A 16,892-nucleotide genomic window follows, 5' to 3' on the forward strand; every position below is an offset into this window, starting at 1 on the left:
AAAGTATTAAGCATTAACAACTCCTTGCATTAAAGCAGTTAGAATTAAATGTTTTCCCAGATTCACATTTAAGGGTATAAATAAATAAATAAATAAATCTCAGAAAAAAAATATATTTTCATGCTAATAAATTTTTTCCTCCTTGATTTGATGTGCACATGATGTCGGAGTAGCAGGGCTGTGTGTGGTTGTGCTGGAGCTGCTGTGTGTCTGATTCGCTGCATCTGAGTCCTCTGACTCTGCTCCCACAATTCAACAGGCAACAAAGGAAGAAAGGAAGAGGCCGAACGCTAGAAAGTGTTAGCCAACCTAGGCTTGAAGATGTCAACTTATTGTTTAATTCTGCTCGGCAATTTAAAGCTATATGTTTAGAGTAGCACAGGGTCCTGCCATATAATCGCTTTGCGCTTTCTGTTTTGCGTGGGAGCCGACTGAAGGGAAGGTGATGGTAATGTTTTCGACAGAAAGCGCTAACAAAGCTAGCTGGCTCAGGTACTAAGCCTGTATAAGTCAAGCTAACATTAGCCAACAATCGTCAAGGAGCGAAGCTTAAATGAAGGTGTTGTGCAAGGCGAATGCGTAAACCTTCGTGCTGTCTTGGCCATCAGTACAAGCAGAAGTGATCGGGTAAGAGGCTATATCGTGCGTGTTTACACTAAGTGGTTACAGGTATTTACAAATGCACTTTTATTGTAAGCATGCTAACACTGGTCGTTAGCAAAATTTTATTATAGCATCTGAGCAACACAGCAGCTCTCACATTGGCATCGGATATGATCTCGGTTGGCTTTGTTTGTTGTTGTTGCTATTTCAATTGCAATGGTAATCATTGTAACCATCGGTGTTGCAATATTGTCGTTAAAGTGAAAGGCTAACAACCGGAGCTAAGCTACATCCATGCTTTTGTGTCCGCAGGCCTTTTCAGGTAAGGACAAATGTAGCTGAGCTTGGTCTGGTTATTAGAAACCACTTTAAATGTTAATGTGCGTGATTGACGATGCACGTTTTCCTGTGGTAAATTCACATGTTAATCAGACGTGAACATTTCAAATGAGCTGGCTTTGTGTTGTTTTTGGTAGCATCCAATGAAAGGTGGTGGAAGTGGAACTTGACCCAGCCAACTGAGTCACCATTTTCCTGCTCATCATGGTGAGTAATCAGGTTGCTGCTGTTTTTGGTTATCAGACATCTGTTCGTGTTTGAGGATCTTAAATTTGAAATATTTAGTGAATTAGATATTAAAACTGATGATATTGTTTGTGTGTGTGCTTGTTTGTTTTTGTTTTTTGGTTATGTACAACTTAAAAGAGAGAGTGGGAGACTGTGTTTAAGGGCCACAATAACCTTCTTCAGTGCTTTATTTTTCTTTATGTGGTTCAAGGGCTTAAGTCAATATTATGAACATAATAAATAACAATCTCAGAGTGTGCTTTAAAAGTCAAACAAAGAATATCTTGCATGTTTTTTTTCTCTCACTACAGGGTTTAATGGCTCCACTGTATGCATGACTTGTTTCATGTGGCCTGATGGGAGGACACGGTGGATAGTACTTTCATCAGGATACCAGGAGAGCCATCCCATGCCCTCGTTTTGGAGGGCCTGTCAGAATGAAGAAGATAAGCCTTAAGACCATCCGCAAGTCACTCAGCATAAAGGGCAAAGAGGAGGGTGACTTTGTCATGCTCCAGCAGCCCTCGGTGACTGCAGAGTTTTCTAAGGATGAGTCACTTTTTGGGGGCTGCTACACCAAAGAGCTTTCTGCCTGTGATATTGCTAGCGAAGATGAAAAAGGGGGACAGAACAAGGGCCGCTCAAAGAGTGAGACTCTGATGGGATCGCTAAAGAGAAGGCTGTCTACCAAACAGAAGGCGAAAGTGAAAGGCGGCGCCTCGACCATAGGCTCAGTGGACGATGAAGACACCTTCTCATCTAATTCGGTCCCGATCAGCTTCAATGAGGTAAAAGCTCAGAGACCCCTTAGATCTGCATCCCTCCGGAGTCATCATTATAGCCCTTCTCCGTGGCCTCTGCGCTCTGTCAACTCTGATGATGCGTGCATCAAAATGGAGGTAAAAGTTAAAGCCATGGTTCACTCTCCTAACCCAAGTCCCAACTTAAACGGTGTCCGGAAAGAATTTCATGATTTCCAGATGGAAGGGCTCCTTCAGGACCAAGCAGAGTCCTTAAAGAATCTCCAGCAACCGCAAAATGGTGAGCTGCATCTAAATATTGATGAAAATGATGTGCCTGTGGTGCTGGGGTTGACGCCCCAGGACTACATCCAGTACACAATGCCTTTAGATGAGGGAATGTATCCCGAAGGGTCTCACTCTTTCTGCCTGGAAGGTTCCTCTCCTATGGAGGTGGTGACAGAGGCAGACAATGGGTCCCTCCACACAGAGCAGGGACAGGAGGAGCATGAACTGGTGAATGGGATGCCTCCAGATATATTCATGGAGACCTCAGTCAATAGTATTCTTATTGGTTCTGCTGGCATGATGCTCCAAAACTCAAGAGTGGAGATGCCACCTCCCCTTTCTCCACTCCTGCCACCCATGACTAGTAATGGACATATTCCAAGGACATTTTCGGGCTTTAGCTCTGCAGACAGCCAGGTAGCTGAGAGGGTAAGACACCACCTCAACTTTGACCCAAATTCGGCTCCTGGGGTTAGTCGGGTATACGACTCAGTCCAGAGCAGCGGGCCCATGGTTGTGACCAGCCTGACGGAGGAGCTGAAGAAGCTTGCTAGGCAGGGCTGGTACTGGGGTCCCATCACACGCTGGGAGGCAGAGGAAAAGCTGGTCAACCTGGCCGATGGATCATTTCTGGTCAGAGACAGCTCTGATGACAGATACCTGCTCAGCTTGAGTTTCAGATCGCAGAGCAAAACCCTCCACACCCGCATCGAACATTCCAACGGACGCTTCAGCTTCTACGAGCAGCCCGACGTGGAGGGACACACATCAATTGTTGACTTAATCGAACACTCTATCAAAGACTCAGAGAATGGGGCTTTTTGTTATTCCAGATCTCGCTTACCAGGATCTGCAACCTACCCCGTCAGACTAACCAACCCAGTATCTCGGTTTATGCAAGTGCGCTCCCTGCAGTACCTTTGCCGCTTTGTCATTAGGCAATATACAAGAATAGACCTTATCCAAAAACTGCCCTTACCTAACAAGATGAAAGATTATCTGCAGGAGAAGCACTACTGAGGATACGGATGGTAATTTGCACTTTTGTGTTTAGTTAAGAGATTTACAAAAGGGGTTTACAGACAACTACAGTTTTGAGATGATTGGTTCTGGTGGCTCTTGATTTGTGTCCGTGTGACCCTGTCACTGTTCGGCCCTTCGTTCCACTATTCTGGGGTTTTTTGCAGGAGGCTCTACTTCCAGAAATGTAGGCCAGCACATAATCTATCGCAAAAACACAGCAGAGATATACAGCCAAGTAATCTTATCCGAATGCATCAAGTGCAGAAGCTGATGTTGGTTACATTAACAATAATCCAGCTGTGCAAGTGTAACAGTTTTTTGTTAGTTTTTTAAAAGAAATTGTATCGGCATTGAGACTGCAGAGTAGGGAAAAGAATATTCCTCTAAAATTCTATCACTTGTTAAATTCAATCTGTAGTAGATATGAAGGATGATTCCAACATGGAGCGGTATTTTTTTTTTTTTTTAGGTCTCTGCAGACTGACCAATTTGGCTCATCTTTTGCTGGTTTTTTTTTTTTTTTCCTTCACTTACAACACTCAGACTGCAAATGAGAACATTATGCATCTGTACTGTGCTGTTAGTCAAATAGAAAGATAGGGCATCATCATATTTGCAACGACTGACCTATTATTCTGATTGTAAATTTGCAAAAAGAAAGATTATAAACCTAACTCCTCATTCAGAGGATTAAGTTTCTCCGTGACCCTTTATTGGCACGTGGCAACGCTTATACGACCAATACTTAAATGCTTCTGTCTTAATATGGGACCGACTTTACTTTTGGAGCTTGTCACACGGCTTATTTTCAGCCGTACTGTTAAACACATAGGCTTTAATAAACACGATTATCTGTTGATGAAAGGTTTACCTTTAGTATCCAGGATTTACAACTGTATAGCAAAAGATGTCCACAATCTGCCAGCCTGCCAGAGCCTTCAAACAGATCATTGAGAGACGTAGCTTTAAATTATATGGCTGCATGCAGCCATTATACATTGTGCAAGCCTAAAGGTACTGATAATGCTGGATTTTAATGTTGTGCTGTTTGTGGTAACAGCATAAAGTTTATGTATAAACCTTTTTAAAATATGCTAAAAGTGAAAAAAAAAAAAAATCTGCTTTGGGAATGTTACAAAAACTGCACCGCAGCTCAGGCCTAACAAGTTTGTCACTATGTGTAATGCTTTTATCTGCATGTTATAAAGGCTTTAAGACTGTCAATTAAAGGCAGTGTACAAACTACACTAATTGAGAGAAGATGTCACAGTAAAAGGGGGGGGGGGAGATTTTTGGCTGTTATTAAAGCGCGACACTGAGTAAAAGGCTGTTAAATGCGCAGTTGCATTTACCTTGGGCAGTTTATATATAGACAAAATTGCCCTCAATTAACTTATGACTGGGGGGGTGCAAATAAACAAACAAAAAAAAAAAACAGGTCTCTAGTCAATTGACAATCTGAATGTAGGGATGGCTGTTTCTTAGTCTCTTAATGCCTGCAATGAGCTGGACACAGATCAAAAGAATCCTAAAACTGAGGATGCTTAGGTGAGCGGATTTGGGAAAGCCAGAGTTGAGTCCTCCTCGCCATCTCGGAGTGATGCCAGTGTTTCAGCATATGACAAAAGTTCAGTCACAGCTGCATGTTGTCATTAGTGTTACATGGGTTTTCAGGACATGTAAACAGGCGTACAGTTTTTGTCATTGCTCAGTCACATTGTTCTCAGTCTCCACAGAACTGCACTACCCCACGGATTATCTCTCTACTGGGCTGTTTCTGCCAGAGTAAAGGGAAGAGCACACAGTATGCTACGCAAGTGCTTTATATGGATACTTGACAGGGAATTGTGCTTTCACATTATGAATGAGCATTTCTTTATATTATTATTATTATTTTTTTGACATCAGTGTCCTTAAAAGTATTTGGAACAACGTTGGTAGGTCGTTAGCGCATAGTTCTAGATTGTTAGCTGGAAACGGTGGTGTCTGCGGAAGTTACTATGAATCTAGCACAGCAGAAATTAGATAGGAACTTTGAATGGTGTTGCATGTTTAAAAACGTAACCTTTTAAAGCTTTTGAGTTGTATAGGAATGAAGGATTTGGGTCGTGCGTTCGGCTGTGTCGAGAGATGTTTCTGTCACAAGCATTGGCTGGATATTCTTTGTACAAGAAATGTATTTTTCTTTCTTTTTGAATTCTTGATTTTTCTTCTTTTTTTTTTTTTTTTTTTTTGGTTTTTTTGTTTTGTGACATTTGCCATCTGGGGGATGTGGTTGTATAGAGGGAATGTGCGCTTGTTTGAGGTATCCATTTTTATCTGCCTGCAGACCATTTTCAGAAAGCTTGGGAAGCATAAAAACTACATTGACACATTATTTGCACTTGAACATTTTTTATACTTGGATCCTCTCCTGCCTACAGTTTTCCTTCAGATGGTGTGTGTGCGTGTGTGTTTGTTTTTTTTTTTTGTTTTTTTCTTTTAATTTTAATGGTTAAATAGTCACATTTGTCCCAATGTGTTCATATAACTGTCAGATTAAAAAGAGTTTTTGTTGTCATATCTGTTGGATAAAAAGGGTAGTTCACCAGCATCATTTCAAAGCCTCTGCAAATGCTCATTGGCTGTCAAGGAATGGGATCACGGCATGAATGTTGATATTAATCATGTTTTCAGTGTGTTTGTATGTGTTTCAGTTGAAATGTGAAAAATAAAATGTTAGTCTTTTTTTTTTTTCCATAATACTATGTTCTTTTAAATGTATTGCCATTAAAATGTTTAATCTGTTATCAAATTTTGACACGCAGGAGCCAGTTTCATACGGTATGCTGCTGTGATTTCTCGAAATACTAGTTTATTATTAAGCATTACCTTCAAAGTTTGATTCCAGAGGTTGATGCTTGTTCAGACTGCTGACGCTTTTTGTAGTGAGAACAGCTGTTAAGCACTAAACAAGCTTTGAGTTTTTGTTTGTTTTGTTTTGTTTTGTGCATCTCGGTGAGTGAAGGTAATTGTTTACAACATTACGTTTGGACATGCCCCTCCCTTTTATTTACCCTCTCTCACGTGAATATCTTGGTACAATTTGAAAACTCTTTGTTATTATTATTATTTTTTCTTTTAATGTGTTATACACATTTGTGCTGCTTATAGATATGATTGCCTTTCTTGTATTTAACAGTGTGGGCGGGGGGCGGGGATAGAATGTCACCAATGTAGATGTATGTACACACAGTGACTTTGGTTTTCATCTTGGGAGAGCAAAGCAGATTTGTAGTCAAAGGAGAATTAGTAGCGATTAGTAAACCCTCTGTAGAATTACCAGTTCACTCCAGTTTACATTGGTTGTCAACTTTCCAAAATAGATGGTCTTTTTGTATTTTTCTTTTGGGAAAAAAAATCAACAGTGATTTATTGCACATTTTGGATACAGTTCAAGAGTTTTTTGTATCTGCCAATTATAAATTATAAATAAAACTATATTCTAAAAAAAAGAGAAAAAAAAGTGGTTTTTAAAGAGTTTTTTTATGGCAGGATGAAGCATGCTGATTTTGTTTTAAACCATACTTTGTTCCAGCGATGCACTCGATAAGAGCCGGGTCATGCGTGCAGCCGTGTTAATGGGTAAATCACGGAGGTCTTGAGGAGATTCATTCCACAGTGGGTGCAAATTGGCAGCTAATCCCAAAGCCCCGGTTTCCTAATTTACAAAGACAATGCAGGCGGTCTTCGAATACAACTGAGTGAAGCAGAGACTCTGGGGAAAGATTAACAGCAATGCTACCATCTTGCTTTAACTTCACTTTAAGTTGACTCTGGAGAAATACTGAGTGAGTTCTTGTGTTGTAAAGTGAGAGGAGAAGATGGGAGTGGGGTAATGGTGTCAGCTGTGGACTTGGATCTGCTGAAACATGGTTCGCATGATGATTAGGAGGTAGGCTTTGTTAACTGCTGTGTCTGACAGGCCTCTCTAGGCATTTGAGGTGAAGATACACAACTGTTTACTCTCGCCGCCCGGTTCGGGATGATTTATTCATGGCGCACACTGGTGGTCGCATGTCATATAGAGATGCCTCCATCATAAAAGGACTCATCTCTGCCTTCCACTGTTACCTTTTTTTTTTCTTTTTTTTTTAATTTGCAGTTTTTCAAACTGTTTATATTCAGAATATAGCGGGGGAGGTTTAACTTTGCTGGCAGAGTGCAGCCTGTCATATTGTGACACAGCATCTCAGCAGTTTTGTATTTGTCTGCAGACGTCACATTGGCCTCATTCACCTTGCCAACTCATACCCAGGAAGTTGCCTGCGTTTCCTCACTTTAGTGTACATCACTTTTGTGTGGCTTTTTTGAAGAAATGCTGTCACTTTTGTCGTCGCTTATGCTGCTTCAGCATTTAACTCCTCTGAAGAAGCAATCCTGACACATCGCATAAATGGAAATTTAAGTGCATTCTGTCCAACATACATAATCTACAGTTTATGTTCATGAAAGTCAATAATCACAGTTTGGTCTGGTGTAATGTGGTCAGTGGGAGGAAATGAGCATTTGACACTGTGATTAATTTATAATTACACCCCCTTACAGAGAAATGAGCAGTTTAATTTTATAGCTAAATATAATGTATCAACAAAATCACAAAGGAATAAGGGAAATGAGTTTTAACGAGTCTCAACTTAATTATTAACAATTGTCAAGGCAGCATTCACAGTTAATTGCACCACTTTGTTGAGTAGTATACCAGCACTCCTAGTATACATCTTTAACTTGACCTCCATAAAAAAAGTCCAAAGATCTATTAAAGGATGTGAGGAACAAGACTGCCTATTTCCACAAGGCTCGAATGGACTATAAAAACACCAGAAAGTAGTTTGGTAAGAAAATTACAACTTTTGGCAGTTTGAACAGCTTGGAATGACCCCAGAACTGCATGGCAGGATTTCCTTAAATATCTCAAATCACACTGAGTGTGTGATTTAATAAAACCGTTGGTAACTAATATAGTATAAATTCTTGCGGTGCCTATAAAGTACCCAGGCTCAAGAAAGCCATTGTTCAGGCCCCTCTTAAGGTTACCAGTGAACACCCAGAAGATCTGATGAGATTTGGGAGAATGTGATGTTGTTAGATGAGACTTAAATTGAGCTGTTTGGTATCAGTCTGTTTGCCATGATTGGAGGGAAAAGTAAACCATTGCTACTGTCAAACATGGTGAAATCATTATGCTTTGGTGGTGTATTTCTGCCAAGGGTACAGTGCGATTGAATCCTTGGCAGAAATACACACTTCATGTAGAAATACACAAAACATTGAGGGAAAGGGCACTTGGCCAGGGTGCTTTGACTAATTTCACAGGGTGTGTATTTTCTTGATTGTTTTCTTGATTTGATTACCAAGCAAATCCAAAATTGAAACGATAAACTACTCATTTTTTCATATTTGGGATCATATTTCTGGCATTAAAGAGAGTCCGCCTACATGCTTTTCTTCACCAACAAATATATGTCTCTGTTTTCTATGCAAAGCAAGTGGACTACAAAAGAATATCTCTGCTACGCAGAAAAAACTGCATTCAAAAGTATTTTAGGAAATATGTTTATTGGCTTTCTTTTCATTGTGTATGAGTAAATTGACATCATTAGTATTTAAAAAGGTGCGTGGGAAACTACCACTAGCCATTTTTAGTTTACCTTACTTAGCATGAAGGCTAGCTCAGGCAATCTCTAACAGCAAGCCTGCCTAACAGCATCTCTGATTTATGGAAGCCCGTTTCTGCCACTAAAAAAAAGAAACGGGCTTCCATAAATTGAAATTTCGAGTTATTTTTCGAGTTAAATTTCGACTTATTAACTCGAAATTTTGAGAAAAGTTGCGCGAAATTTCGAGTTAGCTCTGCCAATCAGTAATCTACATAGATAAAAACTGGATTGCAACAAATCGGCGCTTTCGAGAGTAAGTTGGGTGATAATAACGCCATGTGATTCAGCGAGTAACACAAGGATTTCATCATTTGTGAAGCCAGGCTGAAAATAATCAGCAATTTGTACATTTATGACTGGCTGTAATACTGGTAGCTTAGCTGTAGCATTTGTAGCTGAGGGCTTCAGCTTCCGGGTAACAAGGAAATGACGTCATTCACGTAGATTACTGATTGGCAGCGCTAACTCGAAATTTTAGTTACTTTTCTCAAAATTTCGAGTTAATGAGTCAAAATTTCGAGTTATTTTCTCGAAATTTGATGCATCCTTTTTTTTCTTTTTTTTTTTAGTGGCAGAAACAGGCTTCCATACGGATTTTACTAAATAAGTAGATTCAGGAAAATATTGTTGCTGCACTAATGAACAGTGGAAACCTCACCCAGCTTACATTTAGCTGCCGGCCCCTTCAAGTGATAACCAAAGGCCACTCTGCAGGCTGTGCATGTTCATATACAGATTTTTGATGTTAGGGATTTCTTGTTGCTACCAAAAACCTGCTATACACTTTTGCTACAATGTTTCCTTGCAAAGGTGTGAAATGGTGAGCACGGGGCGTTTGGTTGGTGCATTAGAGGCGCTGCCCACTCAGCAGCAGTTTGTATCTAAACTCTGCTATTTTAAAAAGGGATGGAAATAATAAGAGTTGGGTGATAATGCTCTAACACATGCACCTCCTTTGTTTTCAATAGATCGGTATTACTATTTATATCATGAAAATCGTTATTTGTTGACTTGCCTTTGACTATGCTAACCTCTAGCACCAGCTGGAGTCTAATATCAGGATCCCTTACTGACTTTTTTGATTCTTGGGTGAAATTTTTTAATCCCCAAACTAAAATATGTTTGTTGCATTTGTCTTTTGGCACAAAAGTGCTCATTTGTGAGCCTTTTTTTCTTCCTTCTTCTTTTCTGTGTGGTTCTTAGTTTGAAACTGTTTACTCTGGAGACTCCATCCATCAAGTGTCTGCTGTCTCAGATTGATGATGCGCTCCTGCCATCTGGTGCACTGCGTGGTGCACCCATTTTTCACCTACAAACAGGGATGATGTTGACAGCTTGAATTAGCCAGCAAACATATATATCGCTTTAAATTGTCATGCCAGGAGAGCATCAGTAGGTCTAGCTTGTAATGATAAAGCTGAGGTTACCTGCTGGCTACAGATGTCTTTCAGCTCAGAGTGAAAGGTTCAGCTCTATTAATGCTTGTCATCTCATGCCAGCAGTGCCATACACCACTGAGACCCTCTCCTTCCCCATCTATCATACATTAGGCGCCTCTGAACCCCAATTAGCCCTGTTAGAGACAGGACTGCCTTCATCATTAGCAGGTCTCCACTGAAACAACAGCTCATCGTGCTATTCACTGTGATCATTCTTCACAGTTTCCTATGTACTCGTGGAGGGTATGTTTGCTGAATTTGGCCTGGAAACTACCACTCTGGGTGTCTCACACTGTATGCCTCTGGGTTGCCTTTCATCACCATCCATTTCTAAAAGCAGTGTGTCTCCCAACCAAGCTGAATTTAACAAACAAAGTGGTTCAAATGGTGAAGATTGGAGTCACCAGCTCAAGTCACTGTTACAGGCAGGCGCAAGAACTCTGAATTCTTGAGAAGCGAGCATGGTTAATGACCAGAAAATGGCTATTCCAGATGGCCCCAGCTCCAGGGTGTAAGCAAAGAAGAAGCTGGCCACTTTGATATTTGATTGATAATCTTTCACCATTTGACACTCACAAAGTAATCCCTTTTGTTAGACTCTTTCATGCATCACATATTATGTGATAAAAAAATGTTATTTTCTTATCACTATTATGCTGTTCTGTGAGATATTATCTGGCAGCAGGAGGAAATGTAAATCAGCTACCTGCGAATCCTATAAACTATCTTTCAGAAAGACATTGTTACAATTTCAGTGGCATAGCCACACTGACATTGACTAGTGAGAATATTAATAATATGCAGGAATTGTGTGTTTATGTGCATTTCGTGCTAGTATCTAATGCGTGGTTTCCAGCACTGACTGAAGGCCAAGGGGAGTCATAACACGGTCATAATTATGTCATTAAAAAGAGTGACATCTGGAAGTTGAGGGGCATCGAGCAGCACAGAGTCACACCTCTTTCTCTCCTTTGCCCCCCGTGACACTGACAATGCACTCTCATTCCATCCTACAATCTGCCCATCCTTCAGCTGGGAGCTGTGTGTGTGTGTGTGTGTGCCTGGGGCTGCGATGTGGTGTTGGGAGGGGTGTGGGGCTTGAGGGTGGGAGAACAGGTGGCAGCCATCAGGAAATGGATGGGGAATGTTTTGAATGGGAAACTTGCCTCCATTCCTCATGGAGTACCTGGGTGTCTGCCCTTCACCAGTGGTCCAAGAGGCACAGCGAGGACGGGAGAGATGAAATGAGAACAGGTGGTGGTTTGTTGCTTAACGAGGAATGGAGTTCCCCTGTAGGTCTGTGAAAGCACAGCCAATAGAGCGCTATGGACTTCGCCTTCGCAGCAGGAACCCTGCTGCTCGCAGGTCCCAGCGGATCGCAGACTGTATCCAGAACAGGAGAGCTTTACAAATGAAACTCACGTGAGTTTGGCAGCTGCAAATTACAAATTTACCAAAAGACAAAAAGTCCACCGCCAGAACAAAATGAACAATGTGTAATTAATGACATACCTGCCTCCAATCTGTTTTTGGTCAAGGGCCAGGCTGCCATCATTTTCTACTTTGATTGAATTGCAGTCGCACTCCCAACTATTTGAACTGCCCCAGTCCCTAAAGTGCTTCATGCTCCCGCAACTGAGATGTTGCATGGCAATTAACAGCTCCCTGACCTCTGAGTGCGCATTAGTCAGCGGGTCTCCGCCCTCCTCTGCAGCCAGCCCGCTAATATCCCAGCCCCAGCTCAACTCTAACGTGTCAGCTACAGTACCTCAGGAAGTTTCTGAACCCTCTGGTGTTGATGAGCTCATTCTCTCAGTTCGCCACACCTCTGGTGTAGCATCTGCTTTGTAACTGTCAAACAAAGCCTGAGCTCATTGTAGCTGTAAGAAAAGAAACCCAACTGTTTTTGCATACGCAGCTATCAGTTCTTCCTCTTTTTTAAAAAAAAACAAAAACATTTAACAGACAATTTAGCCAGAGTTGTAATTTCTCTTCCTACATATCATATTTTTTCAAGTAAAATGGGCATCCATCATTTTTACTCTACGTGACTGCGCAGCTCAAACATTTCATCTCCACAGTCACAGCTCCAAGGAGGCTGATGTGATCTAATCACTGAAATGTATGCTAATTGTGCTGTTTGACATCACTGGCTGAGATTCATCAAACTATCAAAAGTGACAAATTCTTTCGAGAGAGATAGAGAGAGGGGAGGAAACAAAGAGAGAAATCATCAGCGTGTTTTTATTTGTTCCAAAAACTCTTTTCTCTCAGCTCTTTATTAAATTGAGCATCCCCAGAATGCTTCCCAAAACGGTTTATGAGCTCTCTTAAGTGTTCGGGTATATATAGTAAGTTTAGATTTTATTTTTTCATCCATTATGGTTTGATGCACTCCTATCGTGCTGTCTTTGCCAACCCTAAAGGTTTGAAATTTTAACAAGCTTGGCATCCTTAAAGCTTGATTACATTATCTCAGGAGCCATGCGTATCTGCAACGCACTACATTAAAAGCTACATCTCTGGAAATAGTAAACAAATGAATTAGGTGAGAGACGGATTTGTTATGGCAGCCTTGGCTCCTTCCTCAGTTCTGTAATCTATTGAAGTAGAAAGATATTTTGCTCAGGATGCCTGTGATACCATCACAGGTGATTTGCAGTTTGTCCCAAAGGACAGACTTGGTGTACTGGCATTGGTCTTTATAAAAGATAAAACGATTCTGAAAGCTTATAGGTGTGATGGATATCTACAACTGGTTTCCAACCTAATGCTTCACATATGTAAACAGTTTTGGAAAATGTATGATGTGTATCTAGATGTTTAAAGTGACGTATCATGTTGTTTTAAAGGGATGCAAGTACCTTTAATGCAACAAATTTAATATTACATGCACTTGTCTGCCCTTTCGTTAGGTACACCTATTCAATCGCTTGTTAATACACATATCTACTCAGGTGTCTCAATGAATTTAGCCATGTAGACAGGGTCAAGATGAGCCTCTGAAGTTCAATCAGAATGGGGAAGAAAGGTGATTTAAGTGACTTTGAATGTGCTGTGGTTGCTGGTGTCAAACGGGCTCGTCTGAGTATTTCTGAAACTGCTGATCTTCTGGGGTTTTCCTGCACAGCCATCTCTAGGGTTTACAGAGAACAGTCCAAAAAAGAGAAAATATCCAGTGACTGACAGTTCACAGGGAAAGAAAATGACTCGTTGATGAGGTCAGATGAGAATGGCCAGACCGCATTGAGCTGAAAGGAATACAACTAACTCCAGTTGCCACTTTCTACACACAAGGTATACAGAGCATGTATCAGTGCACAATACACTGAACCTTGAAGCAGATGGGCTACAGCAGCAGCAGGCCACACCGGGTGTCACTCCTGTTTGCTAAGAACAGAAATCTGAGGATGCAATTTGCACGAGTTCACCAAAATTGGACAATAGAGGGCTGGAAAAATGTTGTTGCTTTGATTTCTGCTGTGACATTCTGATGCTAGGGTCAGGATTTGCTGTTAACAACATGAAAGGTTGTTGGTGGTGCTGTAATGGATATTGTGTTTTCTTCACACACTTTGGCCCCGTTAGAGCCAAACTGGAAATTGTTTATATGCCACAGGCTAACTGTGTATAGTCGCTGACCAGCTTTCCTATCTGTTTTATGACCACAGTGTACCCATCTTCTGATGGCTGCTTCCAGCAGGATAATGTGCTATGTCACAAAGCTCAAATGAACCAAAGTGGTTTCTTGAACATGACAATGAGTTCGCTGTACTCAAATGGCCTCCACAGTCACCAGATCTCAATCCAGGAGCAGCTTTGGGATTCACATCATGGATGTGCAGCTGACAAATCTGCAACAACTGTGTGATGCCATCATGTCAAGACGGACAAAAATCTCTGAGGAATGCTTCCAGCACCTTGATTGGAAGATTAGGGCCACTGAAAAAAAGAAAAGAAAGTGTGGACATCTTTTCCCCCCTAGGATTTGAAGAAAAAAAAACGTCCTCACTTTTTTTCTTTTTCCAGTGACCCTAATCCTCTTCTGTACCTTGATGAATCTACACCATGAAGAATTACGATAGTTCTGAATGTAAAAGCCTAACCAGGTACCAGCAGGGTGTACCTAACAAAGTGGCTGATGAGTGTGAAATCGTTGCCGTCTAGGCTGGTAAGTTGGCTTTTGAAAAGAATTGCCGTGAAATTTTGTAGAACATTTATGATCTCCTGAAAAAGAATTTTCAGTCTTTAGAGACTTCCCAACTGCAGGTGAAGGTAATTACTCAGAATAGACATTAATGCTGTACATTCAATACAACATTGTATCAGGATGGTGTTAGAAACAAGAAATGCTTGAAATATATGAAATATATCAAGCCAACATAATGATGTGACTTTTTTTAGCGATTTTGTTACAACAATTCTTTAAAATATAGTCTATATACTCTGTGTACACAGCGTGCCCCCTGATAGAGAACCTCAGAGGAACGAGCTCTAACATTGACATAAATCTGAACCAGCACAGGGATAGCTGGCTTGAACGTGGACCTGGAGGGAAGTCCTTTAAAAATAGATTTAAACTGAAGGGATTGTGGGGAACAGAGGCTCGTGTCTACCACTTGTAGATATAATCCAGAACGAGTGCATTTCCCAAGATAAAATCTTATTATTTACATCTTCTTTTTGGCCAATAATAAAATCCAATAGGAACATTAAACAAAAAATGTTTTATGAGCTAGCATGTGGTTTCACTTTACAATATCAAGCCTAAAGAGTTAGTAGAGGGAATCCTAATCATGACATGGGCCATTAAAGTCAGCTAACAGCCTCCTCAGTGGCTATATCAGTTAATCTTACTGACGTTGTCTTGAGTCTCTCTTTGTCAGTCTGCTCATCCTTTCTACACCTAAGATCCCTGCAGCATTGTAGGCTCGGCTTGAAATCCTTCAATCCCATTACATTTTGTAAGCTGTCTTTGCCTGAACAGGACAAGTCAAATAAACTTGTCCTGAATTTGCCCTCTTGTCGTCTTCCTGAAAGAAACAGTATCCCAACAAATGTCCCTTACGTACACCGTCAGCACCGCCATTTAAAAGTGCTTAATGAAACGTGGCATAGTAAATGAAATACTCATTCATAATTCAGGATTAGGTTTTTAATGGGTGACTCCCAGTCGCGTAATACATCGCCGCCTCAATTGTTTCCAGTTTGTAAATAATGTAATGCCGTCTTGATGAGTAAAAGTGGCCACGGGCCATGCAATAGTAATGAACTGTGGGAGCGGGCTCAAGCAGAACTGAAATAATTCTGTTTGAGGAGGACGGTTAAATATCCACAGCTGTCATTAAACAGATCTACAGGGATGTGCTTGGATAAAAGAATGTGTTCCTTTATTAATTCATCTCACAAACTGTCAAGAGCTCTAAAGACTCGGTGGTTTGTTTAACATGAGGGTGCGAATGAAGAGAAAAGGCGTTGAGGTTTGATTGGAGGCAGTGTTTCCTAATGGCAGGATCGAGGACGTGCATAATTGTGCGAAACAGAAAAATCGTTTTTTATTTACGCATTTTAAAACTCAGCAAACCTCAGTATTAAATCTGCCCTTACATTACACACGCCAATAGCCTAAAACATATAAGGGCTCCACGGTAAACCTTCAAAACTTTATTAAACAACATTTAATATTATTATTTTAGAAGCTCTTCATCGTTTTCGCTCAGGTCTGAAAGGTCAAAGCGCCTCTTGAATCAAAATCAAAACCACTACATGCACTGATTGAGCATGATGAGGCAAATGAGTGTTCCTGAAAAGGGCACCTCAGTGCTTCTTGTTGAATAAGAGCCCTGAGAGACATCAAGTGGTCTTTGTGGTGTGTGATGTAACTTGTGAGTAGGAAAGGGAAAAAGTAAACACACACACGCACAAACAAAAGAAATAAAGCACATTCACAGCCGATTTGGGTGTGTCCTGTGATACATCCCTGAATGAGGTGAACAATCATGTTTACGTGACTTAATTCCTCGAGGGACATCAAAGAACACTTTTCTTTTTCAGTTAATGTGCCATTTTGACTACCGGTAAGTAGCTTTAGTCCATGCATGTCCGCTCCTCCTACTGAAGTGTGCCATTCAGTCTGGAGTGTAAAAATCCTTCCAAATCCCCTCGAGAAAAACAGCAGCTTAAAGGGAGGCTAGTGTGCACTACCCTTGCTCCTCCGCTCTCTATAAGACTATATTGGAGGACATGAATCACTTTTGTCATACAAGTTGTTAGCCATGAGGACATGAGTGGAAGGGACAGCAGGTTGTGACCCATGAGCAAGACTGGAGAATGATAATTCCTTTTTTTTCAGTGACCTTTTGTTTTGATCGACAGGGACAGTTTGGGATACATATACAGTGGGGCAAAAAAGTATTTAGTCAGCCACCGATTGTGCAAGTTCCCCCATCTAAAATGATGACAGAGGTCAGTAATTTGCACCAGAGGTACACTTCAACTGTGAGAGACAGAATGTGAAAAAAAAATCCATGAAT

General features: G+C 40.9%; 1 protein-coding gene across 2 annotated transcripts; it reads left to right on the forward strand.

Annotated features, from left to right (window-relative positions):
* Positions 1-213: 213 nt before the first annotated feature.
* LOC102297832 (suppressor of cytokine signaling 6) lies at positions 214-6,715 on the forward strand. 2 transcript variants are annotated; one of them, XM_014334856.2, is made up of 4 exons: positions 214-627; positions 865-925; positions 1,080-1,149; positions 1,482-6,715. In XM_014334856.2, exon 4 carries the CDS (start codon positions 1,608-1,610, stop codon positions 3,216-3,218), a length of 1,611 nt encoding a protein of 536 aa, XP_014190342.1. In that variant the 5' UTR covers positions 214-627; positions 865-925; positions 1,080-1,149; positions 1,482-1,607; the 3' UTR covers positions 3,219-6,715. The 2 variants fall into 2 exon arrangements, with proteins under 2 accessions (XP_014190342.1, XP_005912198.1); XM_005912136.3 differs by lacking the exon at positions 865-925.
* Positions 6,716-16,892: the final 10,177 nt, after the last annotated feature.

The sequence above is a fragment of the Haplochromis burtoni genome, unplaced genomic scaffold, assembly GCF_018398535.1.
Source record: "Haplochromis burtoni strain Fernald_Lab_line unplaced genomic scaffold, NCSU_Asbu1 Contig_1, whole genome shotgun sequence".
In the NCBI taxonomy this organism is placed as follows: Eukaryota; Metazoa; Chordata; class Actinopteri; order Cichliformes; family Cichlidae; genus Haplochromis; species Haplochromis burtoni.

Bases quoted from the DNA above. Each gene is read 5' to 3' on its own strand.
- LOC102297832 (XM_014334856.2), top strand. From the start codon at position 1,608: ATGAAGAAGATAAGCCTTAAGACCATCCGCAAGTCACTCAGCATAAAG.